The 26,461-nt window shown below is 39.0% G+C and overlaps 2 protein-coding genes across 2 annotated transcripts in view; one reads left to right on the forward strand and one right to left on the reverse strand.

Moving 5' to 3' along the window:
- LOC134654457 (splicing factor U2af 38 kDa subunit) lies at positions 1-3,640 on the reverse strand. The gene is made up of 5 exons (XM_063509902.1): positions 3,375-3,640; positions 2,832-2,986; positions 1,285-1,442; positions 683-882; positions 1-158 (listed from the first exon to the last, which is right to left on the reverse strand). Exons 1-5 carry the CDS (start codon positions 3,416-3,418, stop codon positions 11-13), a joined length of 705 nt encoding a protein of 234 aa, XP_063365972.1. The 5' UTR covers positions 3,419-3,640; the 3' UTR covers positions 1-10.
- A 395-nt stretch (positions 3,641-4,035) lies between these two features.
- Positions 4,036-26,461, forward strand: part of LOC134652365 (multidrug resistance-associated protein 1) — a 66,638-nt gene continuing 44,212 nt past the window's right edge. The window contains exons 1-6 of the mRNA XM_063507541.1: positions 4,036-4,475; positions 9,026-9,331; positions 17,899-18,165; positions 19,229-19,422; positions 20,606-20,791; positions 21,533-21,790. Coding sequence (XP_063363611.1) covers positions 4,428-4,475; positions 9,026-9,331; positions 17,899-18,165; positions 19,229-19,422; positions 20,606-20,791; positions 21,533-21,790 — 1,259 coding nt within the window. The 5' untranslated portion in view covers positions 4,036-4,427. The remainder of the gene's footprint in view (positions 4,476-9,025; positions 9,332-17,898; positions 18,166-19,228; positions 19,423-20,605; positions 20,792-21,532; positions 21,791-26,461) is intronic.

The following is a 26,461-nucleotide window of genomic DNA, read 5'->3' on the forward strand; positions in this document are numbered from 1 at the left end:
GTGGTGCGGGTCAGTAGCGGCCGGCGCGCGAGTTGCGCGGCGCGTCCCTGCGGCCGGCGCCGGCGCCGCGCTCGCGGCTGCGCGAGCGGCGCGGCCGGCGCTCGCGCGGCGAGCGGCTGCGCGACTTCCGCCCGCCCTTGCGACGCGAGTATAGGTATCTGGAAAACGAGGCAAGTTGTGATGATGTGGCAAACTTCCGGGACTCATTTGTAAGAAACGAGAATGAATGAGACATCTAACGTCTACATGTGCAGCTTTTAAACAAATCTTATGTTTTCCTACTTTTTTGAAGTGAAAACTTCTTTAGCGGCGCTGTGCACTTTTTGAGGTGGGGAAAAAATGTTAAACTCGAGACAGCGTGAGACGGACACGTGACCTAATCGAAAAACTGTTACATATAATGTCATTGAGTTTTTCTTTATTGATTTAAATGCCATCTAGTGAGTTTCGCTCTAACTGGTATTAATATAACTCGAGTACTAACAGTGATGTGCTTAGGGGTTCCAAGTAATTAACGCTAACGCTAGATGGCGTTAACCTCAATTATACATAGCGCATTTTGCACTAATCATTGAGATTTCACTTCAGCCGGCACTACCTGAGTGCAACCCATTGTTTTTTTTTTAAACGACCGCGTATTTGCCTCGCGGACGTATGACACACTAGAGACTCCTCGACTCACCTCCTAAGTTCCCTAGAGATAGGCTTAAGGTGCATGAAGTTGCAGAACCCGGAGCGGGTGCACTCGCCCATCTCGTACTGGCGGCAGCATGCCTCGCGGAAGTCCGTGACGGGGGACAGCTCCGCGTAGACGGGGCGGCCGCCGAACCAGCGGTTGTTGAGGTCGTTTACGGCCTTCTCCGCGTCTTCTTCGCGACGAAACTGCAAAATCGTATAAATTATTTTAAAGAACCAAGCGCCTTTGAGCCCCATCATTAAACTAGAGATGATTGAACAAAAGCGCTACCCTCATCACTTGCGAGATATAAAATAGATTAGTAGAAGGCCAAATAAAATCTTACTATTACAAGTATTAGAACAAATTAAATTATTTTCAGAAAATATTTTAATGTTTTGATTTCGAGTGGAAACAAAATTAAATTATACACTGAAATAAATGTCATATACTACGAAAAACACACACACAGGCACCTGCCGCGATAGCAGAGGGTGCTGGTTCAATTCCAGCCTAGGGCACTGGAGGCCATGGGTCACTTTTTCTTACTATATGACATTTATTTCAGTTTATAAATAAAATTTTGTCAAGGTATATTTAGTACTCACTTTAATATAAACATTCCCGACTAGGTGATCTCCCAAATTGTCACAAACATTCATCTCCTCAATCTCTCCGTATTTGTCTTCGCATTCTACAAACACGTCCTCAAAGAAGTTGTCGTAATGTTCCTGCATCTCCTCATCGGACACATTCGCTACAACCACTGTAACAGAACAAGAAAAATATGTAGTGTTATCATTTGAATTTGTATCTAAATAAAACTAAGCACGCAGTTTAAGCAGATTTTCTCCATATGTCGAAATTTACTTGTATCTCTATAACTCTATATCAATAACCTGTCAAAGCGTCCTTATGGCAAGCAAGTCTTTTTGCTTGGAAATGACCAGGGGTCGGACAAAAAGTGCCGATGACGTAAAAATGACGTAATGTTGCACACAGGATGATGTTTGAGTTTGTATTTAAACTTCCGTGTGACATGTAGTAACAAAGTAGTATTAATGAAGTAACAAAATAATCGTAAATAAATCCATGGAATTAATAATACAGGTGGTAGGGTGATGTAGTGAATAAAATAAATTTCTTCGTTGGTATATCTTGATTACAGCAAGACCAGTATACGTGTTTGTCACATACCTCCAAAAACGGAAAATTGCCACAATATTCGAGTACAGATGACATTTTAGAGCGTTTTCTTATACATTAGTAAATATACATTTTAGCTAAATATAATCGTGAAGATACAATAGCTAAACAATAACGAAGTCAATTTATTGTTCATCTGATTGACAATGTCTGACACATTGTCAAAAACGTACTTACTCATTTCAAGTGGCGATATCGTTTAATAAAGAGGTTGATAAATGATAAGTGATAATTGTTTATGAAAATCAAAAATACTGTTTGAAATCATCCTATAAGTGGTTTGACGTCATCCGCACTTTTTGTCCGACCCCTGGAAATGACACATAGTCATATTGTAGCAAAAATCAAGTAATACTCTCTTTTCACTAGTTCTAAGAAACCGCTACAAGCAGGGGACGGAGCCCCAACCTCGCCTTGACTAAACAACTCCATTATTGAAAAGTGGTATAGGTGGTTTTCACACTGGATGTGATTCGCACCTCACCCCAATGTGCGAGCGGGTTGTCGCTATAATACGCGTAGCGTTGTCTTGCTCAAACATCGGAGCAACGTGCGAATAGTATCCAGTGTGTCCAGTCCAGGTTATTCAATTAACTTTGCAAAGTGAGTGGATGCCTGAGTAGGCCGACCAGCGTGGAGTGTGGGGCGCCATGATAAACAAATGCAAACATGAACAGCCTTAGTGCACGTTGCGCATTGCCTTGGAAGCTCAATGTGCTGCAAGCCCTATTTGGCATGGTGCTGGATACTCATCATCCTGAGTCCCCCTTGGTCCCCTTTGTCATTATTACAGTTTTGAATCTGGAACGTTTTTGTGTTCCAATTTAAATCAAAATTCGATTTGGATTAAATCCTTTATAAAGGCCTGAGGACTCAGATCAGGAGGATATACTCAGGAAAACTTACATCTTTGTTTTTTTTTTAAAGTTTTTTAAACAATATAACTTACAATGGCTGCCATCGGCAGACTTTGCAGAGTTTTGAGGATTCACATAAAGGTTTTGCAGCAACACTGTTTGCGAGAAAGTTGGCTTGTTATGAATCCGAGAGCACCTGTCTCCGTGACGGCACGCTCCAATTTTGAAATAAAAGGAGCAATTGACCCTGTAACAAAGATTTATGGTTATTTTATGGTAGCAATCAAAGCCAAAGTATAAGCTAGTGCCCAACAAATGAAACAATTATAAATGATAAAATTTAGAAAGTTCTAGTTGATAGGTTATATTTTGCTTTGTATCTTGGAATGTTTTATAGAACTAGAGAGAATTATGATATTATAAAGCCTTTTTTGGCTGTGTTATCATGAACTATCTGCATTATTATATGATCTATCATACTGTTACAAAAGATCCTGTTTGTCGAACTGAAGAGTCAACTTAGGCTTTCTGGTGTTCATAATGAGAATTATGTTTGATCATAACCTCTACGCATTGTATAATAAAAATTAGTCAGAGGCTAGGTAGACATTTAGGTTACAAATGACTGCACTTACTTGTCTTTTTCTGTGCCAAAGATAGCAGCTAGATACTCTGCCATGGTAAAACGCTGTTGATGACGGGTGTAATGCTTAGCTTGTGTCAAGAACGATGCACAACAAAATTACCGTGAAACTCTATAATGGTTATAGTTCTTATAATATCACTTTGCTTATATTGACCTGCTGAACAAACCGCCGTTTCTTATCGTGCTGAAAAGACAAAACTAATAATGTTTCGCTCAACAAAAAAGAACATTAGCGGCAATCGCGCGGCTGTCCGCCATTGTAGGCATTGTGGCATTACTCTACAGATAAGAAATAAAAAGAGTATCGGTGATGGAATGGAGCATAGATTTGCTAGAATTTTAAATGAAATCTCATGGTTGCCAACATAAAAACTCTAATGGGCTCTACAGATTCCAAATTCAAATTCCAAATAACGATACATTGCCGACTACTCACTTGCAACGACTTCAATCGATCGATTAAAAGCCGCAATGTATCAATAATCGCGGTGACAAAGTGTTAAAAACAGTAAATTCATATCAATTTTTATTAATGTTTTATATGTAGCGCATTAAACATAAATAAATACAATTATTTGGTTTACTTCCACAAAATAAAAACTTGTTTATTCTATAGATACCAGAAACCGAATCCATATGAGTGTTGCAACATTTGCAAAACCTATTTCCGATTTTTTTCCTCTTGCTAGCTCTTCCTCTTAACTTCCTTCTGTCACACTGCGTGAGTCGTGTTGTCTCGTCGCCGTCGCGCTGTGCGGTTATCGTGGGCGCTACACAATGTTGTAATCGACCATACAGCACCTTCAACATTCTTTAATTTTTAGAACAGAAATATATACATCACCCGCTAACGTGTTGTGCAGCTAATAGTTGATAAACAACGGTCGCCGTTTTGGCAGTTATCACATGTGTTGAGTGTAAAAAAAAGTTAAACAGCTAGTGCGAGAGTAATTTTCTGATAAGTTTTATATGAACGGCCGTTAGATTTCTCGTTGCAAATCTATGGGAGATAACTGGTTCCACGATCACGTAATAAGTGACAATGTCTCTCGAGTCTCCGCTTGACAGGTTTTGCGGCTCCAAGTTTTGGGTAAGTCCTTGTTTAATTAATTTGGTAGTCGTGTTTGTTAACGGAAACATTGCCGTGATAATTTTAACTTTCATTAAGAAAAATATAAGAATGTTTACAATTACAATGTTTCTGTATTAACGTTTCTGAGCCAAATAAATACAACTGTGCACTAGTTGCATATTTGTTTTTGTTCTGATTCAGAGCGCTAAATATAGTCTTATAGTCTTAACAAGGTAAATAATTTAGTAGATACTTATCTTGAATGTACTACCTATTGTTTCTGAAGAACATAAATCATAATTATACAATAACTTATCCACTTTTTCTATTATTGCTTATTATTGTTACCATGGCAATCTCTCAAGAACCAGAATGGAAAAAGCAGTAAATAAAATTATAAAGCTTTATTTGGCACAGTAGACTTCAATTGGTACAAAAATGCAGTTATAGGTTGGTCAAACTAATTTGTCAGTCAGTAAGAACCAGGGAAACTATACACATCCTTTTCTTTTGGGTGCTAGGACTAGTGTAAGACAAAGATAGTATGATTCTTTCTATGTTTGAAATGAGACAGTTCTTTGACAAACTATACATACCAAGGATCCATGTTAGTAACAGAGATGTTGAAAACACAAATAAATGTCTTAGAATGTTTAACCTTTCATCTAATGTGCTGTATAGAGCACAAAAAAATTGTTCTAAAAAAAGGCTAAAATATGACTAAACATTTGGTAAGGATCCTTATCACAGACAAGAGGTTAATGATGTAGTCACTTATTTCAGTTGTATGTACTCTATTTTTATTTTCAGCCAAAAATGTCAGCATACCTACTAAAAATGAGTGAGGAGGGTGTTATTGTCCAAAGTTATGCTTAAAAAAGGAAATGTGTACAAATATGAAATCAATTGGAAATCACGAAGTTTCGATTTTATATTTTAATGACAAGTTTAAGTTAAAAAAAAATAGTTACATTAGTTGACACCTTAACATTCGGACCAGAAACATCAATTAACCCGTGGAGCGCCCTAACAAGACACATGCTAGATAGGAGTTCCATACTACGGTAATTCTGGGGCGCTCCAGGGGTTAAGTTGTTGTTAAGCATACATATATATATGCAAATTCTATAGATATTGCTTGACCAGTATGTTTCTAGTTTAAATTTAGTATTTTTGCACCTCCTAATTAGTTAATATATCATATTCATTTCTCCACTACCTAAAGGTTGTCTGGAAGAGATCGCTCTTTAGCGATAAGGCCACCTGTTGTTTACCTCTGTCTTCATGTATTATTTGTGTTTCCATGTACATTTGTTCTGAGGTTGTGCAATAAAGTTTGCATTGTATTGTAAGTGTAGATTAGCAATATGATTGTGAATTGTGTTACCTCTAATTTTTTAATTTTTAATCCAAAGGCTGTGAGTTCAAGTCTCACCCAAGACAGTAATTTTTCCACTTTTAAATTTACTCTACTTTTAAGTTTGTGATTTGCACAGCTTCCTCTTGTTGTCCAATAACAAGTATTGTTACAATATTATTAGAATGGTACAAACAGCAACACTCTTTAACTGTCCATCGGTGGACCTTATGCCTCTTGTAATATGGTTTACCAATGGACAGTTAACATTGTGGGCGAAGGTATGTACAAAGAAGAGTGACCAGGGAATGCTCTAAAGGCTTCGACACACAGGCGCATTTTCAAGGCGCGGCGTGAGCGGGGCGTGAGCGTTTTATATGTAAAAGCGGCGCGCCCCGCCCGGAAAACGCGCCTGTGTGACGAAGCCTTTAGAGTACATTTTTTATGGCATGAACTAGGAGTTCCTGGGTCCAGGATTCATTTTGTATAAAAAAGTACCTGAAGCACACCATGTAATTGTTTAAACTAGATGAGAAGAATTACCATGATTGATGATGTTTTCAAGCAAAAATCAGCCTTATTTACAACTAATACCAGTATCACCTTAATTACTTTAAGTGTTAACAAATTGGTAGGTACCTTTTGTCTTGATATTAGTATATGTAAACAATATTAAAATTCAATAAATAAATAATAAGGTCACTTAACATGTAAGTGATTATCTTTTAATTACTACAGGCCCTACAAACAAAGCTGCCACTAAGGTATTTGGTTGTTGATGTTTCTACCTAGATTCTGACTAAATACAGTAGTACCTCGCTAAAATCCAACATTAAATGGGGTCCAATTGAAAATCATAAAAATCTTTTTGTTTTCCAAACCAGCTTTATTTTATAATATGAAATTCACAGTAAACTAGGTGTATTAGTATAATCCATGATTATTAGTAGGGTAAAATCAACTCTCAACATTTTATTTCATTCTTAAAAAATTAAAGTGTATTTAACAAAAAGAGCCGCTTGAATATATAGGGCTCACAAGTGGGCTCACACAAATATGTGATGTTGGTTTTGTTAAATACATTCACTTCTTGACAAAACGCGAATGTCCATCACGAAATCAAAAATCGCGTTACCTGCCTCTGTATCTCTATATCGATCTCGAATATGCACGAGTGAGAGAGAGGCAGATAACGAAATCTCTATGTTAACTGTAGGCCCTCTGTACCTAGCGCTGGTGGCCTAGCAGTAAGAGCGTGCGACTTTCAATCTGGAGGTCGCGGGTTCAAACCCGCAAGATATCGTACCAATGAGTTTTGCGGAACTTATGTACGAAATGTCATTTGATATTTACCAGTTGCTTTTCGGTGAAGGAAAACATCGTGAGGAAACCGGACTAAACCCAATAAGGCCTAGTTTCCCCTCTGGGTTGGAAGGTCAGATGGCAGTCGCTTTCGTAAAAACTAGAGCCTACGTCAATTCTTGGGATTAGTTGTCAAGTGGACCCCAGGCTCCCATGAGCCGTGGCAAAATGCCGGGACAACGCGAGGAAGGAGAAGAAGGCCCTCTGTACCTACTGTATAGGCGCAGTACTCATAATATGAAAGTGTTTTTCTTAATGTCAAAGTAACTTGAGTCAATGACATGTTGGCATAGCCATTACGCCCATTACCTAATACATATATGGAGCTGTAGGTACATTATGCGGTTAGTAGGTTATTGAACTTATTGACTGCTTAAACGTTTGACAATTGAGTTACCACAAAACGCCCCAAGATACACTTGTAAGTTTTACTTACGTAAGTAGGGACACAGCTATACTACAGAGAGATGAATATCGTTATCTCATTCTAACAAATAGCTTAAGAAAGTTAACAAACACAAAAAAGCAGCAGCAAAATATAACACACAATCTATGTCCCTCCCTCCCTTCCCCTAAGGCAGGGGTCGCCAACCGCGGCTTTTGAAATTGGAGGTAATACAATTGCGGCACTTCAGATCGCTCAAAATATTAACACTTAGAGTTCACAGACCAAGGAAAACAACCTTTGCGGCTCTTTGAGGTTCCTAAAACTAGTGATTTCTATTGCGGTTGGCTCTTCTCAAAAGTTTGCCGACCCCAGCGATAGGGCTTCGGCGATATCATCTTCCCCCCTGGTTCATCGCCTGGCGACAGTGGCGACGCTTTTGCCTATATATAGTAGGTACTTTACGCGTCTTCGTAATTCCTTGTATATACCGTAAATAACAATAGGATTACATAATTATACAATATTATCAACCAATTTCTGACCGGAGTGACCAGTCCCCTTGACCTTTCGTTCTGATGTCATCATGCCCATGAATAGGCAAAACCTGTTGCTGTGGTATTTTTAATAGTATAATGGCAACTAGGGTCGAGTCGGATGTTTTAACAGAGTTAAAAACAATCTTATACCTGCTAACCTATGCTTGGGATTCGTCCATGTATTTAGCCTCTAGTCGCCAGATGCCTATTAAAAAGTTCCATTCCATTCTACCTATTGTGAATCATTATTTAAATAAATAAAAAACAAGATTGCATTTGTCAATGTTTTGATGTTTGGGCGTCATCAAACTGGAGGATATAGGGGGTCATCTTATAAATTTTCAGAATTTCCAGTAAGATATCACTCAGCATACCTGTGTTGACACATTCATTGCCACCCAGCCAAACAAGACATCCGCGCCAGGCCACAATAATTTCGTCATATAAATAAAGCTGTATTACCACGATCCCGACTATCGGGACGTCCGGACGCGTCCGGCCTGGGAACGAAATCATAAAATACCCGATAGCACAGAATAAATAATAGTACTAAGTGCAGAAGACTCACTCTCTAACAAAACGCGTCTGTTACGATCAGCACAGATATGGCCGCTAGGTGGCGACAGCGCCACGCGCGGATTATGGCTTTCCCCAAAATTGGGGCCGAATGGATGTACTTTTAGCTACCTGTAGCAAAGCGACGAAATCGCGGAGTGAGACACACCTGCCGATAGTCGGGTTTTCGGCACTGAATGTGTTAACTCGTTCGTTCACAACACAATCTACGGATTTACGGGCATATTTCCACCATTCGTCGTCCACCATTTTTTTTATGGCCTGGTTACGAAACCTTTCAGCCTGGTCCACTATTATTTTCCAGTTCGGTGTTGCTATTACCACCGACTAATCACCCCTTCTTTTCCAGGACGGCAACCTAACATGGAACACAGACAACCCAGAGCTCACAGAATGCTTCGAGAAGACCGTCCTCATCTGGGTCCCCTGCATATACCTCTGGCTAGCCGCCTTCCTCGACACATACTACATCGTCAACAGCAAGGAGAGGAACATACCATGGAACCCGCTCAACATCAGCAAGCTGATAATCACGAGTTTGTTAATAGTGTTAACTTTCGCGGACTTGGGAACGACTGTGCATCGGTTCTCGAGGCAGGAGGAGGATGTATTCAACGTGGATTATTATACGCCTATAGTTAAGATATTGACATTTGTGAGTATTTTTTTTCTATATTTTTTATTAGTTTAAGGTTAAAGAAACACTAGACTGTTTTGAGCGCCGGCGTCTAGTGGTGTGATTAAAATGGAAAATGGTGTTCGCAATTGCGCCAACGTTGCAACGAGCAGCAGTCATTATAGAGTTGACTATACGCCGACGCGTTTATACTTAAATCTATGTCTGGTACTAGTTTTCGTTGCTAGAAATGGTAATACAAAGAAATAAGAGCGTCCGACCGAAACGGAAACGGAAGGTACGGTTTTTGTTCTTATATTAGTTTCGGCCGTAAACATGATTTGTATACCAAAACCGGCTGAAACGGAAACTTCGATCGCACGCACACTACCAAAAACCATAGTACCACTACAGTTTCGCCGCGGTCGCAATTTCGGCAGTTTATTGGCCGAAACCGAACCTTCGCCGAAACATGATTTTTATGCCGAGACCGAAACTTCGATCGGACACTATTATTACATTAAAGTACGATTCCCACCGAACGGGCGGAGTCGGCGCGCATTTCACATTTGTATAGCCGCGAGCCGGTCGATTCCTCGCGGATGCGGACGGGTCCGGTCGGACTCCATCGCTTCTGCCATAAATAATCTATAGGCTGCATTGAAAATGTGCTCCGGCGCGGCCCGACTCCAGCCGGTCGGTTGGGAATGACGCTGCAGCTGTACATGACGCTGCGTTTTCGATGCACTATGCACTGCCCGTTCGGGTGCTATCTTGAAGCATGACTTGACGTTACTAGGTAATTGAGCGAATGACCTGAATCTGACCAAGGCTGTTTATTGCTCATTTCAACCGGGTACATGCGAGATTAGAGAGATTAGACACAATTAAAAATCCCCTACGCTAAAAAGACTTGTAATAAAAAAACAACCCTTAACCTTTTGGACGCCAATGACCGGTATATCCGCACCGTAGGTCCAACGCCAAAGACCGATTAATCGGTCACAGACCACAGCAACATAGACCTACGTGCATATGCTTAAAGTTCAATTTCAGTTTTGACACTTCGGTGACGTGGCGTCAGCGTGACAGCTTTTGTGTTTGACACGGCGTCGAAAAGGTTAATAAGTTAAAAATATTTCTTTATAGATATTTTTGTTGTGATTTAAAGTCGCGGCGGGATATCGCTAAGTTTGTAACATGCTTTAAATATCCATCCAATAAAATCTTACAAAGTTATACCTATATTTTTTTACTTTTTAAGGCTTTTTTAATATTATTATTAACTTAATTAGTAGGGGGTTTTTTAAATGTTTAATTTAATGTTCTACTACTCGATAGTGATTTCACCTGCGAAGGTTGAGAATGTTGAGATACCGGATCAGAAACAAATATGTATGAGTATGACTTTTGGGTCATGGTCATGCTCATGAATGTGATTATTTTTACGTATTTAAGTATAAATCTATTTATAGAGTCCCTTTATAGCTTTGCACCGACTTTGCTTAGCATTATCACCGAATATGACACTATTCAGTTGTGAGGGAGAGACATAGATTAGATTAGATATATCTAATACCTTTAAACGAGCAAATCTTGTATATTTATTTATTTAGATATATATATATTTCGGGGATCTCGGAAACGGCTCTAACGATTTCGATGAAATTTGCTATACGGGGGTTTTCGGGGGCGATAAATCGATCTAGCTAGGTCTTATCTCTGGGAAAACGCGCATTTTTGAGTTTTTATATGTTTTTCGAGCAAAGCTCGGTCTCCCAGATGTTGGTATTTTAATAGTCATGCCCATTGAACTATTATTACTTCGTATAGAACCGGCACAGAGAACCAGTATTTTGTGCCATGAGTTGTTGTTGTTTTGACAACAAATCGTAGAAGCGGAGCGTGAATCTTGCGACCGAAACGCGTAAGCGCCATGAATAAATTACGGCTCTTACGACGTTTTGGTCGCGTGGTTGCGATTGCGACAATTTCATCGTTTGGTATGGCTTCTCTATAGTAATAACTAGCGACCCGCCCGGCTTCGCACGGGTTAACAAATTATACATAAAACTTCCTCTTGAACCACTATCTATTTAAAAAAAACCGCATCAAAATTCGTTGTGTAGTTTTAAAGATCTAAGCATACATAGGGACCGACAGAGGGAAGCGACTTTGTTTTATACTATGTAGTGATAACTCAATGACATTGATATATGGTATGGTATCTAAAAATGGTCATCTAGTTTCATGTTAGGTATTAAAGCATGTCGTTTTAAAATAAGAGCGTAACGTCGAATGTATGTGAGCGGCTTTTGGGTGGCGGGTTCGTATAACTCTTAACCTTTTGGACGTCTGTCTTCAATGACCGATATATCCGCGCCGTAGGTTCAACGTCAAAGACCGATTAATCGGTCACAGACCACAGAGCAACATCGACCTACGTACATATACATAAAGTTCAACTTCAGTTTTGACACTTCAATGATGTGGCGTCTGAGTGACTGCTTTTGTGTTTGACACGGCGTGGAAAAGGTTAAAGAATAATCGCTTTGTCATTCTTAGATGACAAATACCCAGTGTATTTGATTTATTTTGTCTTGTCTGACCGAAACGTGTGCAAATAAGTTATATTATACTTTACGTTCGAATCTCGGTGACAAATATATGGGTTGAACAGTAACCGACTTGATACGAACTTTTTACCTAGTCACCTAGTTAGGATAAATCAATGTTGCTAACATCTTCGAGTGCTTGTTCTAAATAGAATGGCAATATGATGTATTTTTTATGTTATTTCTACTCAGAATCACGAGCGCTTTCTATCCTAACAGGAGAAAAAAAGTGTCCTAAGGTTTTTATTTCCATTACGTCACCATTTTTCATAGACTTTGTATGGCGGTCGCGGAATGGAAAGATCGAAAAATGTATGGAAATTTTGGGACACATTTTTTTCTCCTATTAGGATAGAAAGAGCTCGTGATTCTGAGTAGAAATAACATAAAAAATCCCAAATTTGAAAAAAAAAGTGTATGTATGTGTATGTATTTTTGTGCATACGACAGCGGCAAGGTAAGTCGGATTTCGAAGTCCTAAATTAGTAGTAGGTGACAGATTTTATACATACAGTCAGTAGCAGAAGTTGCTGAGCGAGCCAGGTGTTCCAAATGATCTTGACGCGACTTTATTGTTAAGAGAATAAGAGCGTGTCAAGGTAATTTAGAACACCTCGCCCGCTTAGAAACTTTTTCTGCTGACTGTATAAACCTAAAATGGAAAATTAGTAAAAGCACGCGAGATCGGTGTTGTATGGAGACTGGAGATTGTCCGTCTTGAATATTTACAAGTCTCTGCTTTCTTCTTCTTCAACCTAGCGTTTTCCCGGCCTAGCGCCAGGGTCCGCTTTCCTGCTTAGTCTTCTCCACTTTGCCCTGTCTTCGGCATCTTCAGGTGTGAGATATTTCTCTTGCATGTCCGCTGTCACGACGTCCAGCCAGCGCTTCTTAGGCCTACCGCGGCCGCGTGATCTAGGGCCTTGGACAGTGAAATTGAGGCATCTATTTCCGACGTAGTCTACCGGTCTGCGGCGTATATGGCCATACCATCGCCATGGCTTTACCGTTGATAATTTACTTACCAAATGTTGAGCAATAGTTCATGCAGTAGTATTTGTAGGTACTTGATGAGATATTTACCTGTGTTGTATTGTATTCTGGTACATGATAGATAACAATTAGACACCTGTTAACTTGTAAATTACAGTCTGTTTGCTCCTATTTTTTTTTTAAATATTTGCTAGGTTCTGGTAGGCTTCCGTAGCTCAATTGGTTAAGAGCAATGCACGGATTGCAGATGTTGCGGGTTCTAGTCCTGCCGGAAGCGTACATTTTTCCATTATTTCCTTTAAGACGAAACAGGAGCTGAGATTTAAATATTTTAGGTAAATATACCTCGCTAACAAAAGCGGCTCCTAAAACTAGTGCGATAAGGACAAGGCGAAAAATCCTGCGTAAAAATCTCAAAAATCGAGGTTTCGTACTCGACTGTTTCCTACTCCAAAACTTAACCAATCGTAACCAAATTTGGAAATCTAAATGATTATGAAATTATCTGTGTCGGACCGTTTTACTTTTTTGGCTAATTGATATCAGTTTTGAATACCACGCCTCTCATTGCGGCATAGTCAATTAGGCCATTTTAGCCATTTTTGAAGGGCTCTAGCGCCTTAAAAAACAAAAATATCAAAAAAATAAAAACGGTCCGACACAGATATTGACAATATTAATCTGTGTTGAAAAAATCATTGCTCTAGCTTCAAAACCCACGGAGGAAACAGTCGAGTACGTTTGTATGGAGAAATGACCACTCCTGTTGGCTCTTAATATAAAAAATTGTAATATCGCACGCAAGCGACCTTGTTAAAAATTGGGTAAAATTCTAATCTTTGCACACTACTTACGAGAATTATACTAGAAGTATAATAATATACAAGATAACGGTATTTAAACATAAACTAAGGGGAAACCAAGATGAAGCCGCGTCCTATTGTTGTGAGTGGCAATTAACGAAGTCGGCCATATTCATAACGCCTAATTACAGTCTAGGGAAATAAACAACTCCTGAACTTGGCCCGTATTAACGTTTAATACCAATATTGCCAATACAGTCTAATCTTATACGGTTTCTCATTTATACGTATTGTGTAATACCAATCACTAAATAGTATAACACAAAGTCGCTTCCCGCTGTCTGTCTGTCTGTATGTAGGTATGCTTAGATTTTTAAAACTACGCAACGGATTTTGATGTGGTTTTTTTTAATAGATAGAGTGATTCAAGAGGAAGATTTATGTATAATTTGTTAACCCGTGCGGGGCGGGTCGCTAGTACAATATAAATGAGAAACGGTCAGTTTATGACGGCTAAACGGCAAAAAATAAAACGATTTTGATCTTGTACCTGTATTTCGGTGATCTCGGAAACGGCTCTAACGATTTCGATGAAATTTGCTATATGGGGGGTTTTCGGGGGCGAAAAGTCGATGCAGCTAGGTCTTACCTCTGGGAAAACGCGCATTTTTGAGTATTTATACGTTTTCCGAGCAAAGCCCATCCCCCATCTCCCAGATATTTAATATTTATTGAACGTAACACAACGATGATCGGCCGTAGTATACACCCTTTAATAGTACTGTCCCTTAACTGACCAGCGGTAGACCTTATCTCGTTGCAATAAAACCCATAAATGGTCAAAATACGTATATGGTAGGTACTCTACACCGTAGGGCCGGGGCTACAAATTTAAATTCCTAACATTCCGACGTCGGAATTGAAGGTAAAAACAATGAAACTATATCGCGGTAGACCCGTTTGTGTAATTAAATTTAAATATGTGTACAAAACGCGACAGATTATAATGTTATATTCCTTAGATCACAACTATTGCCTATTTTATTATTTACTACACTGTGAAGCTATCTAGGCATCTCGCCTAGGATACCTACTCAACAAACGGGTCTATTTTTATTCTGTTGTATTTTTTCCTTTGGTCCGCGGTCATCAAAGACCGATTGACTCGTCTCGCATCAGTTGTCAAGCTATCACAACGGTACTTGTTGTGACACAGATGATACAACAGACGTGATCGGTTGCAAATATTAAGCAAGCAACAAAGTAGGTAACTAAATAAATTAGTTAACTAAATAGTTTAGTAGGAGTGTAGTAGGTAACTAAATAGTTTAGTAATTATTGAGTGAGTGAGTGATCTTATCAATCGGTCGCAATATTTGCTCACAATGAGACAATGGGGTGACAAAAATATGAGTATTGCATGGTTGTGTTGTGTTAAACGTCGCAAAGGCTGAATCCACTAGGACCTAGGTAGGTAAACAAATGAATTTATCACGATCAAAATGACTGAAAGAAGAAAATATTTGTTTTGTTTATATTTTTTTGTTTTTTTTTATAGGCACATTGTAAATACTTCTTATGTTGCATAATATTTGATATGCTATATTCCTTTCATTCTATACTATACTAAATTAGTGTCAAGAATCAGTCAGTGGCGAAGCGAACATAAAACTGTGGCAAAACAATTCAAGAAAAAGTTGATATTTACTGAAATTGATTAGCAGTAGGTACGCTTGTAGCTACTATGTGTAAGCCATGTCCTTACATGGCTTAATAATTGCGTTACAATTCAATCAATCTGTTGGAATTTCCATGCGTTACTATTCTGCATAAAATAGGTAATTACTATTAACTTATTCTGTGGTTTGGCACAATGCACCTACTGTTCGGTAGCCGGCCTTTACCGAGGTTTCCAATTCAATAGGGCAGTGACTCGACACGCCACCGTATCGTTCCGATCGCCGAACAAGCGAGTGATTCGTAAAAAGTTACAAACTCGTACCGTTAGCATGACCTGTCATTGTTGCCAACTTAGCAACTAAAGTCCTAAATTTAGCAACTTTTTGAGCTATTTAAGTCTCAAGTTTGGCGATTATCATTTTTTTTTATAGATTTTAGCAACCAACTTACTAAACACTAAGTTAACATCGACATTTGTAATGACGTTAGTACATTCGATAGCGAATAAACAAGCTTCAAATAGATTTCGTGTTTGTAGATTCGGTATTCGATGATATCCAGGGTGCCTAGCCAAGATGCCAATCGTTCGCTCCGTAGCGAACGATACGGTAATCTCTCTCTACGACAGAGACAGTTGCGTTTCGGCGCGTAACCGATTGGCGTCTTGGCTACGCACCCATCAGGTCACAAATCGTACGTTAGCGTTGATTTCAATACGTTACTTGCAAATCGTGTCATACTAGCGATAGCAGCGATGTTTAATTGTAGAAATATGTGACTGCTAGAAGAGCAGTTTACGACATTACTAGGGAGAACGGACTGTAAACAACTAAACACTCTGGGCCCATTTCTCAAACTATATTAGTCTAATATTATTAGTGTGTTGTCATGACAATCCATACGATTTGACAATTTGTGGACTAATAATACTAGTCTAATACCGTTCAAGAAATGGGCCTATGGTGCCATGGTAATATAAGGGTACATTACCTGTTTAATACCGCTCACCCATTCCATTACGCGCACTTGTTATACCAATGTCGAAAACGCGAAAAAAACATTTAGCTGCCCCATAGCAATCAGCGGTATCGCATGAATCACATCAGCCGGAATGTACATACAGCAACACTCAACTGTCCATCGGTGGACCTTATGCCTTTTGTAATAAGGTTTACGAACTGTCAGTTAACAGTTTTCGCTATTTCGGCATTGGTCCCATAACTCCCATAAATGTAATATCTGGGAGACCGATACCGCTTTGCTCGGAAAACGTAAAAACTCAAAAATGCGCGTTTTCCCAGAGATAAAACCTAGCTAGATCGACTTTTCGCCCCCGAAAACCCCCATATAACAAAATTCATCGAAATCGTTAGAGCCGTTCCCGAGATCCCCAAAATATATATAAGTACATATAAATAATTAAATATACAAAAGTTATAAGATTTACACTATGTACATTCATGCCTATTCATGCCTATGTTCATCACACAAATAAACTTTTGCCCCTCCACTATCATAGTATATAGGTAAGGAAACATTAAAATTATTATATCCCCAGGTTATTTATGTAATTACATGAAAAACTACGGTGACGTCACGCTCTCTGGTGCCTTGGTTAAAAACTTGTCCGTTTGACCGCAGGCGCAAGTAAGCGGATCTCTAACGCCCTTGACTTGTGTACTAAAATGATTGCTATAAAGTATAAACAAATTATTTTCCATGTTTTAAAAGTTACTTGAACCTGCCGCTATTGAACTAGTAGTAGTAGTAGTAGTAAACTTTTTATTGTACAAAAAGACATAACTACTATTACTACGTATAGAACCGGCACAGAAAACCAGTATTTTGCGCCATGAGTTGTTGACGGCCGACATCAATTTATATACAGAGGGCCTACCGCGAACCACGTTCGACGTGCTGCCTCTCTGTCGCACTTGTAAATTCGTACGTAAGTGTGACAAGGAGGCAACACTTCGAACGTGGTTCGCGGTAGGCCCTCAGGTTGTTTGGTACATCGTTTGCCAAATTAAAACGGTAGGTAGGTAGGCAGGTAATAGGTAAACGGAGTCATTTGCTGTCTTCTCATGCCTAGAAAAAAAATGGCCATGGTTTTTTTTACTACTGCGCAAGTAACAATTTGAAATTTACGAAAAACGGTCATAGAGCTGAATAGAAAAAAACGTGCGCTTTTTTTTTCTAGGCATGAGAGCATATCAAATGACTCAACCTATCTGCCGTTTTAATTTGGCAAACGATGTACCAAACAGCCTGTATAGAAACGTGAATCTCGCGACCTTAACGCCTAAGCGCCATGAATTTTCACGGTGCTTAGGACATTTTGGTCGCGTGGTACAGGTTGCGATTGTGACTATTTAATTTATCAATAGTAATAACAACTCAATGATAATTAATTTATGTATTTAATTTTAGCACATGGAAAACCAAGCAATATATCCAGAAATTACAATATAATCACAAAGCCAATTATAGGTTAATTAATAACAATGCTTTCTTCCAGAGTTTATCAGCAACACTACTATACTACAACCGCAAGTACGGCATGCGAGCATCAGGGGTCCTATTCTTCTTCTGGCTATTCCTAACAATAGCCGGCATCCCCCAACTCCGGTCTGAGATCATCCTGCACAACCAGAAAAGAGACGACGAGAACGTGCAATATGCGTTCGTCAGCTATTGCATGTACTACGTGTTGGCGGTGGTCATGTTTATACTCAACTGCTTTGCAGACTTGGCGCCTAAAGATACGCCGTACAAATATGAGAAGGTAAATATTTCAATGCTACTTTACTTTATTACAGATAACATTGGATTCTAGAAGATGACAGATTCAGAGATTCTAAAACTTTCTTTCATTATTCTTAATTCAACTAGGTACGCATTTTTACCTGTATATACATTTTTACTTTGTAAAAAGACATCTTTTACATTACCTATATAGATCACAATGATAAAAGTTCGCTTTACCGATAAGTTATGAGTCAAGTGGCAACGAAACTTTGATTGTGTTTCTATCTTTGTATTACTTAACCTCGTAAGACCCACCATGTAAGTTATCAAATGTTTTTATTTGAACCTTGTTCTATAAGTAAATTGGACGAATTTCGTTTGTTTTAAAACGCAATTAAACAAAAATACTACTTTATTTGTTTCATGAAAGGTTCAAATGAGATTGCAACGAATAAGTACATTTGAATTTACATTCAGAATCACGAGTTAAATGGCTTAAAGTGTCATTCAATAGAACTTGCTAACAGGGATGTTGCGGATGCAGATTTTTTGACATCCGCGGATGCGGATGCGGATATCTAAAGGCTCACATCCGCGGTTGCGGATGCGGATGTCAAGATTATGTACTTAGAGAACGTCAAATATTACATTTTTAGTATTTTTTTATTTAAAAAAAACGAAACGTTTAGTATTTGAGCAAGAATATAGGAGCGTTATATTTAATAAAAGGTAACTTGGCCGACTTTTCTGGATCTAGACGATTTCGTTATAGGTAATGACGAAATTACATAGCACTTTCGCCGCCGCTAAGACGTTCCTGTACCGACTTGTCCGACATCCGCATCCGCATAAGCTCCGCATCGATTTTATGCGGATGCGGATGCAGATGCGGATGTTGAAAATAATGCGGAAGTTCCGCGGTTGCGGATGCGGATGCGGATGTTCGCAACATCCCTGCTTGCTAACTATGTAAACAAACCGCCATACTAAAATTGACACTGAATGTCAATTTCCTAGTAACTTTTGTTTACATAGTTGGCAAGTTCTATTGAATGACACTAGGTAATATTGATTTCTATATGTGTCCTTTTTTGGTCCAGAACCAATGCCCGGAGAGCGCATCAGGGTTCCCCAGCCGACTCACGTTCAGCTGGTTCGACCCTCTCGCCCTCACCGGGTTCCGCAGAAGCCTGACCGAGAGCGACCTCTGGGCGCTCAACCCCTCAGACTCGTCCAAGGAGGTCGTGCCCAAGTTTGAGAAGTTCTGGGAGCGGTCACTGAGGAAACTGGAGGTGTAAGTATATTGGGATCATTCTGCTGGTTGTCCAGGCATTTTATTTCGTATACCGTCAACTGCTTAAACATTACACTGATTTAAACTTTCACGATTTTTACACATTATTAAATTGTACAACGGGACTTAATCGCGTATCTAAGTTTTAAGATTTACCTCCGACGTTTCGAGGACGGCGTTGTCCCCGTGGTCTCGGAGAAGACTGGTTTAAGTTGACATCAGCATCTTCTAACCGCGCGAGTTTTTTCGAATTACCCGCACTTGGTCTTATTTATCCTCTTGAACGTTTTGCGCACTAGGGATGTCACTCTGTCGACACACAACACTAACGATATTGCACTCACTCATGTCCTTCGCTACATCCTTCCTGTTAAGTATTTTTGCCTTCGATGTTATAATTACTAACTGTAGTCCATAGGTAAAATTTTTACTGTACTAGCATTACACAAGACTCTGGCGATGGCGGCAACGTGCTAGATTGTTCACGCACAGATTGAAATGTTGCGACTGGGCCCGGCGTATATTCTTATGCACACACACTTAAAGTTTTATTAAAAATCTTATCATGTTAAAATGAGTCCACTTAACACACTATTTAACTATAAATCTTAGTTTTATGCACCGAGAAAACTTTTACAATCCGACATTTATTCAACGGAAAATCAAGACTGACGTGATTGGTCGATTTGAACGCTGGTTCTTTTCGCGACTGCGCAGTGCGGCTTTGGTGTTGCCATGCCATGACACAGGCAATGGATTTCAAAATTGAGAGAATGAATAATGCTTGTTTTCCCCTGGATCTTGGACCTGGGATGGTAAATTGTAGTGCCAAATTTCCTACGTAGTCAGAAAACATTTTATAACAATGCCAAACATTGCCTGGCTTGAAAAACAGTGGTACTCTACCAAATCGCTATCTATATTTAATTATTAATGATGGGAAGAGGAATCCGACATACATAACTCTGCTATTTGAAAAATAATCCCTGTTTTTTCAGCATTTTTTTAATCGCTCGCAGACGTATCTGCTTGTTAAAAAATCACTAGAAAAGTTAGTTCTAAATGTTTGAACTCGCTACCACGCAACTCTAAGTACAAGTTTACAAGTCTTTACTATCTCTCATCTACATTTACATTCAAACTGTCGCTAGCTCATGAGCTCGCGTTACAACATTGCTTACAGTTCCAGCGAAACGCGAGCGACGTACAGCAAAACATCGGCCAGTGTCAACTTCAAGCCCGAAAGTGAAAGAAAACCCGCATCCATACTGCCTGCCTTGTGTCTGGCGTTCGGCCCGCAATTCTTGTTCGGCTCGACCTTGAAATTAGCCAACGATCTGCTGATGTTCGTGTCGCCACAGTTGCTCAAGTAAGTATGGTTACTAGGGAAAAGCGTACGAAAGCCAGAAAGTGAAAGAAAACCCGCATCCATACTGCCTGCCTTGTGTCTGGCGTTCGGCCCGCAATTCTTGTTCGGCTCGACCTTGAAATTAGCCAACGATCTGCTGATGTTCGTGTCGCCACAGTTGCTCAAGTAAGTATGGTTACTAGGGAAAAGCGTACGAAAACCAGAAAGTGAAAGAAAACGCGCATCCATACTGCCTGCCTTGTGTCTAGCGTTCGGCCCGCAATTCTTGTTCGGTTCGACCTTGAAATTAGCCAATGATCTGTTGATGTTCGTGTCCCCACAGTTGCTCAAGTAAGTATTTTATTAAAAGTATTGTAAAATGAAAAGAGTTACATAAGTTGTTGGCAAAATATCTAGTTACCAGAGACATCAATGAGTCCGGTAACACAACTGCTCCCAAAATAAACGCTTCGGCGGGGTCGCCATGTAAGGTCACCTTTATAGGCCTCAAAAAGCTCATCAATTTATTGATCAATGAACGTGTTAATTTTGACGTGTATTGTTTATAAAAAATACAATAAAACTCTATTAAATTGTGTCTTTTTCTAAAAACATATAATACGCCAAAATGAGGAATAGAGGCAAACGATTATCAACGGCTCGTAAGATTGACATAAAAAACTATCTACTACAGTACAAAAAATAATATCTTAAATTTCACACATCAGAAAGTATTATTAAACCGTTTTTGTTTATTTTCAGATACCTTATAGCTTTCATAGGAGATAAAAACACGCCAGTATGGAAAGGCTACCTCTACGCGGTCGCCTTATTCTTATGCGCCTCCATACAAACCATGCTCCTCGCGCACTATTTCACGAGAATGTACCTTGTGGGCATGAGAATAAGGACTGCCCTCACTAGCGCCATCTATAGGAAGTCGCTGAGGATGTCCAATGCGGCCAGAAAGGAGTCTACCGTGGGAGAAATTGTCAATTTGATGTCTGTGGATGCGCAAAGGTAAGATACAAGATATTTCACAGACTATAAATTATAGGCTTATGCTGATAAAACGGTTTAACTCATGTATTTTAGTTACTTGCGCGATATGTCAGAGACCCTAGTCAGTCACTTATTTGTAGACTAGCGACCCGCCCTGGCTTCGCACGGGCCACACAAAACCTTAACAAATTATACACCTAAACCTTCCTCAAGAATCACTCTATTGATAGGTTAAAACTGCATGAAAATCCGTTCAGTAGTTATGGAGTTTATCACGAACATACATACACACTAAGAGACAGATGCGGCGGGGGACTTTGTTTTAGTAGTGATAGTGTGAGGTGTATCAAAAAGGTAACTTGATGAAAATAGTTCAAGGCCGTCGACATTGACAACTTGATGTCTATGCAAGCGCGCGGAAGATAAGATAATATCGATATCTATTACTAGTCGGTGTAGCTTTATTTGACGTTCATAAGCGCATTGTAATATGCCTACTTGAATAAACTATCTTTTATCTTTAGCAAAATTTCTGGTGCTGACTACATTCCACTATATTTTAAGTTTAAACGGGTATCGTAGACAATAATAACATAAGACCAAGTTTAAGAAAAATAAACCTATTCGACAGATCAGGTTTTGGACTTACGATAAAATCAAAGAAATAAGTATAAGTAAACAAATTAAAACTAACAAAAATAGATTAAACTAAGAGTATTCTATAGATTAAGAGTGTTTCCTTGGTATCGGAATTTAAACAAAAAAAGACAATATGATTACTCAAAACTAAACAAGTTCCGTGAACCAACGTCCTTGAAATAATTATCCGACCGCAACGTAAAAAACGTAGACATGTATCCAAACATATGATGATGACTTAGAGACGTGAAAGATAAATACCGCTTACTTCTATAACAGTTACCTATACTTATATCGAAGAGAATAGATTTCTGGAGAGTAGTAAATTATGTTTGTTGCCGGTCCCATAATGGGATACCCTCCTCCAATTGAGGGGGGATTTAAATCTCGGGGGTTCTGGAGCCGGTCTACCTAGCTTTATTTGACGTTCATAAGCGCATTGTAATTATGCCTACTTGAATAAACTATCTTTTATGTAGCCACAATAAATTTACCGCCATCTTTTGACAGAAGATTAAAACTGTTAGAACGCCATTTGACTTTTGATCCTTATTCTTTCACTGACATGTGTTAATTTGAAATTTGAATGTAAATATTGAAATTAACGCCATAGCCGAGCATAGGCCAAAGGTATGGTGCAATCTATGGCGCCATAAAATTTACTGTGGCTTCATAATTTACCATGACAGTAACTCTCTATAAAATCTATTCTCTTTGCTTATATCGACCGGGATATGAACCGTGATTACCTTTTGTATTGTTTTCGAGCTCCCGATATTTCGACGCAGTTACATCCTGCTCACGGGTAACTTGAATATAGCGACAAGTCTAGTGAAACTAACCGTGAATCATTTAAAACTGTTACAGTTAACCTATGCCACTCTAAATCTAAAAGGAAGAGTTTAATATCCTATTTTAGCGTCCCAAGTTATTTAACACATTCATTGCCATCCAGCCAAACAAGACATCCGCGCCAGGCCACAAAAATGTCGTCATATAGGTAAAGCTGTAGTACCACGATCCTGACTATCGGGTCGCCCGGCCTGGGAACGAAATCATAAAATACCCGATAGTCGGGTTTTCGGCACTGAATGTGTTAAAGGTTTACAATTTTTCGTTTTCTGTGTATTGTGGCGTTAAATAAATGTACTTATTTGCTTTCCTTCTTTCTAATAAATAGCTTTTTTTTTTGGGTATTTAAACTTCACATTCTTTCCACGCCCCGTGCGATATCGTCGTTTTAACTTCACTAACCAAACACTTCGCCCATATCTAATCATAATCAAGTCACATCTACCTCGAATTTGCGACTGTATAGGTGATTTTTGTAAATATTGTTTTCGCGTTTTCCGGGTGGGTCCATTAGTAATAAAGTTTCAGTATGACCTACATATTCACCATTCAGAGTATTGTCAGACATACATAATCAACCTAAACACATATGTTTAACATTGATCGTCAATTTTATGACGGCCGCTAACCACTCGTTGAATAAAAATGGTAAATACAAATACCTATATAAATACATAGACTACTTTTTAACAGACTCCGCTTTATGAGTTTATAGGAGCGCGCGAGGGATCACAACCTATAACTGCTCTTTTATATAATTCTTCTTCTCCTTGTCCTTTTCCCATTATTTGGCAAAATAATATAATATATTTATTTATATAATTATGTATATTATTTGTAAAATACTACACCACTGAGCCACCTTCCTTGATTCTTCGTCATTTTATACAAAAATAGTATTTATTTAGAAGTCGATATTTGTCACACGAAGAAATACAGTAAAGTATCGTTTATCGAATCATGCGTTACTCTGGCACTTATTGACCCAGCGTTAGCGAAGGTGTCAGCTTGGGAAAAAATGCTTTCGTGTATTCAGATGTTCTCCTCTACAGGTCGCATTTCTCAATCGTTTCTCGTGAAATTTTGTGAGCAGGTTCAGTAAGTACTTAGAATTTTTTGTCGTCTCTCTTTTTGGAAAAAAGTTCTTAAAATTGGCATAAAGGACTTAAGCACCAGCAGATCCTAGGGCAGTTAAAACCATTGTGAGTTCGATGTATTAATGACTCAACGAAATAAGTATCGTATCGCGAGGTCTACAGCACACAGCCACTAGTGTACTTATTAGAATATGATAGCCACATTAATACACAATTAAAGAATGTCCAATAGTATTCCTATCTGGGGATAGGGTAGGCCCTACAGTTCGGGAAAATAGACTCAACTGAATTATCTAAGCGGTTGCGCTCTCATTCAAAAGAAGTACGGGAGCGCCAATCTGTGATGACCGCGAGCCATGCTCCATCTAATAGTTAGTAATCTGTATATTTCACCATAATTATTGAATGTGTTATTACTTGGTCACTGTGGCAACTAGTTTTAGAATTTCACACACATTATGAATATTGTAGACCGTCACCTAGTCATTGGACGATTAAGTGACGTAATGACCGGAACATGAGGATATGTGTAAAGTCCCTTTCAAAAAATAGAACTCGTTTTGTTGAGCAATAGCACTTTTTAGTTATTAATAATAATAACTAAAGGCTATAGTTCGTTTTTTTAGTGTTCCGTACCTCAAAAGGAAAAAAGCTAGGGATGTAACGATACATGATTTTGCCGATACGATACCGATATTTAAAGTAAATAATCGGCGATACCGATACGATAGCCTGGTAGTTAGTTAATAAATCAAATAAATAAAGAATTATATCCTTTATATGCATAAAACATACTTATGTTTAATAGACACTCCATTTTAAGAAGTGTGAAAAACTGAAAAATAAAAATAAAGAAAAATATATTCTTATTAGCAAAATAGCACGATTATAACAGCTTCACTGTTACGTTGAGTAAGTAATCTATCGTAGTAAAACTTACGTAAGTTTTGACACATCAAGTTAGAATTGAGGTGAAGAATATTCATGCCCCTTACTGTGGGTTGTTTAAATTTTGTTATGATATCGGGTGTATTTAAACCGGCGATGCCGATATATCGGCCTGCCGATTATATCGACCGATATATCGTATCGGTATCGGTATCGTTACATCTCTAGAAAAAAAGGAACCCTTATAATGAACCTTCACTCGCGCGTCTGAAACGGAACCCTTATCTTAGTGATCCTTCACTCGTGCGTCTGTCTGTCTGTCCGTGACTTATTCTTCAAAAGTGTTTTTCAATAAAAAGACAAGTCAAGATTGTTTACCTTTTTTCTAATGCTAAAAAAACGAAGTATAGCTTGTCAATGTGTCACCTCTATTTAAATCGTCGGTGGACTTTGGTCGCAGGTTAGGACCATAATATGTCTCGTACAGTCAGCAGCAGAAGTTGCTAAGCGGGCGAGGTGTTCAAAATTACCTTGACACGCTCTTATTCTCTTAACAACAGAGTCGCGTCAAGATCATTTTGAACACCTCGCCCGCTTAGCAACTTCTGTTGCTGACTGTACTTTGAATTGATTGAATATCGGAAACCTCTTTTCAATGTTTACCTGTCGCTTTTATGGCTCCTCTACACGATGGGCCAGCGCCGGCCACTCCAAGGGACGCAGCCATACGGCAAAATGAGATAGCAATATCACTTGCTCCCTCTAACGCAGCGGTCGGCAACCCGCGGCCCGTGAACCTGTCACTTGCGGCCCGCGAGCCTCCTTGGCTATTTTGTATGTAATATTGACAAACGACAATGTCTAGTCTAGTCATAAATATTAACAAAGTGCGGCCCGCTTCAACTTAGGTTTAAAGAACGCTATGCTAAAAGGTTGCCGACCGCTGCTCTAACGCATAAATTGATGATGATGACGACCGGTCTGGCCTAGTGGGTAGTGACCCTGCCTGTGAAGCCGCGGTCCTGGGTTCGAATCCCAGTAAGGGCATTTATTTGTGTGATGAGCACAGATATTTGTTCCTGAGTCATGGTTGTTTTCTATGTATTTAAGTATTTGTATATTATATCTATCGTTGTCTGAGTACCCACAACACAAGCCTTCTTGAGCTTACTGTGGGGCTTAGTCAATTTGTGTAAAAATGTCCTATAATAAT

The sequence above is a fragment of the Cydia amplana genome, chromosome 1 (genome assembly GCF_948474715.1).
Source record: "Cydia amplana chromosome 1, ilCydAmpl1.1, whole genome shotgun sequence".
Classification (NCBI taxonomy): domain Eukaryota; kingdom Metazoa; phylum Arthropoda; class Insecta; order Lepidoptera; family Tortricidae; genus Cydia; species Cydia amplana.

Excerpts from the sequence above, each read along its gene's own strand:
- LOC134654457 (XM_063509902.1), bottom strand. The coding sequence starts at position 3,418 with ATGGCAGAGTATCTAGCTGCTATCTTTGGCACAGAAAAAGACAA. Across the intron at positions 2,987-3,374 it reads TTTGGCACAGAAAAAGACAA|GGTCAATTGCTCCTTTTATT; the intron begins GTAAGTGCAGTC and ends TCTTTGTTACAG. Across the intron at positions 1,443-2,831 it reads GTCTGCCGATGGCAGCCATT|TGGTTGTAGCGAATGTGTCC; the intron begins GTAAGTTATATT and ends GTTCTGTTACAG.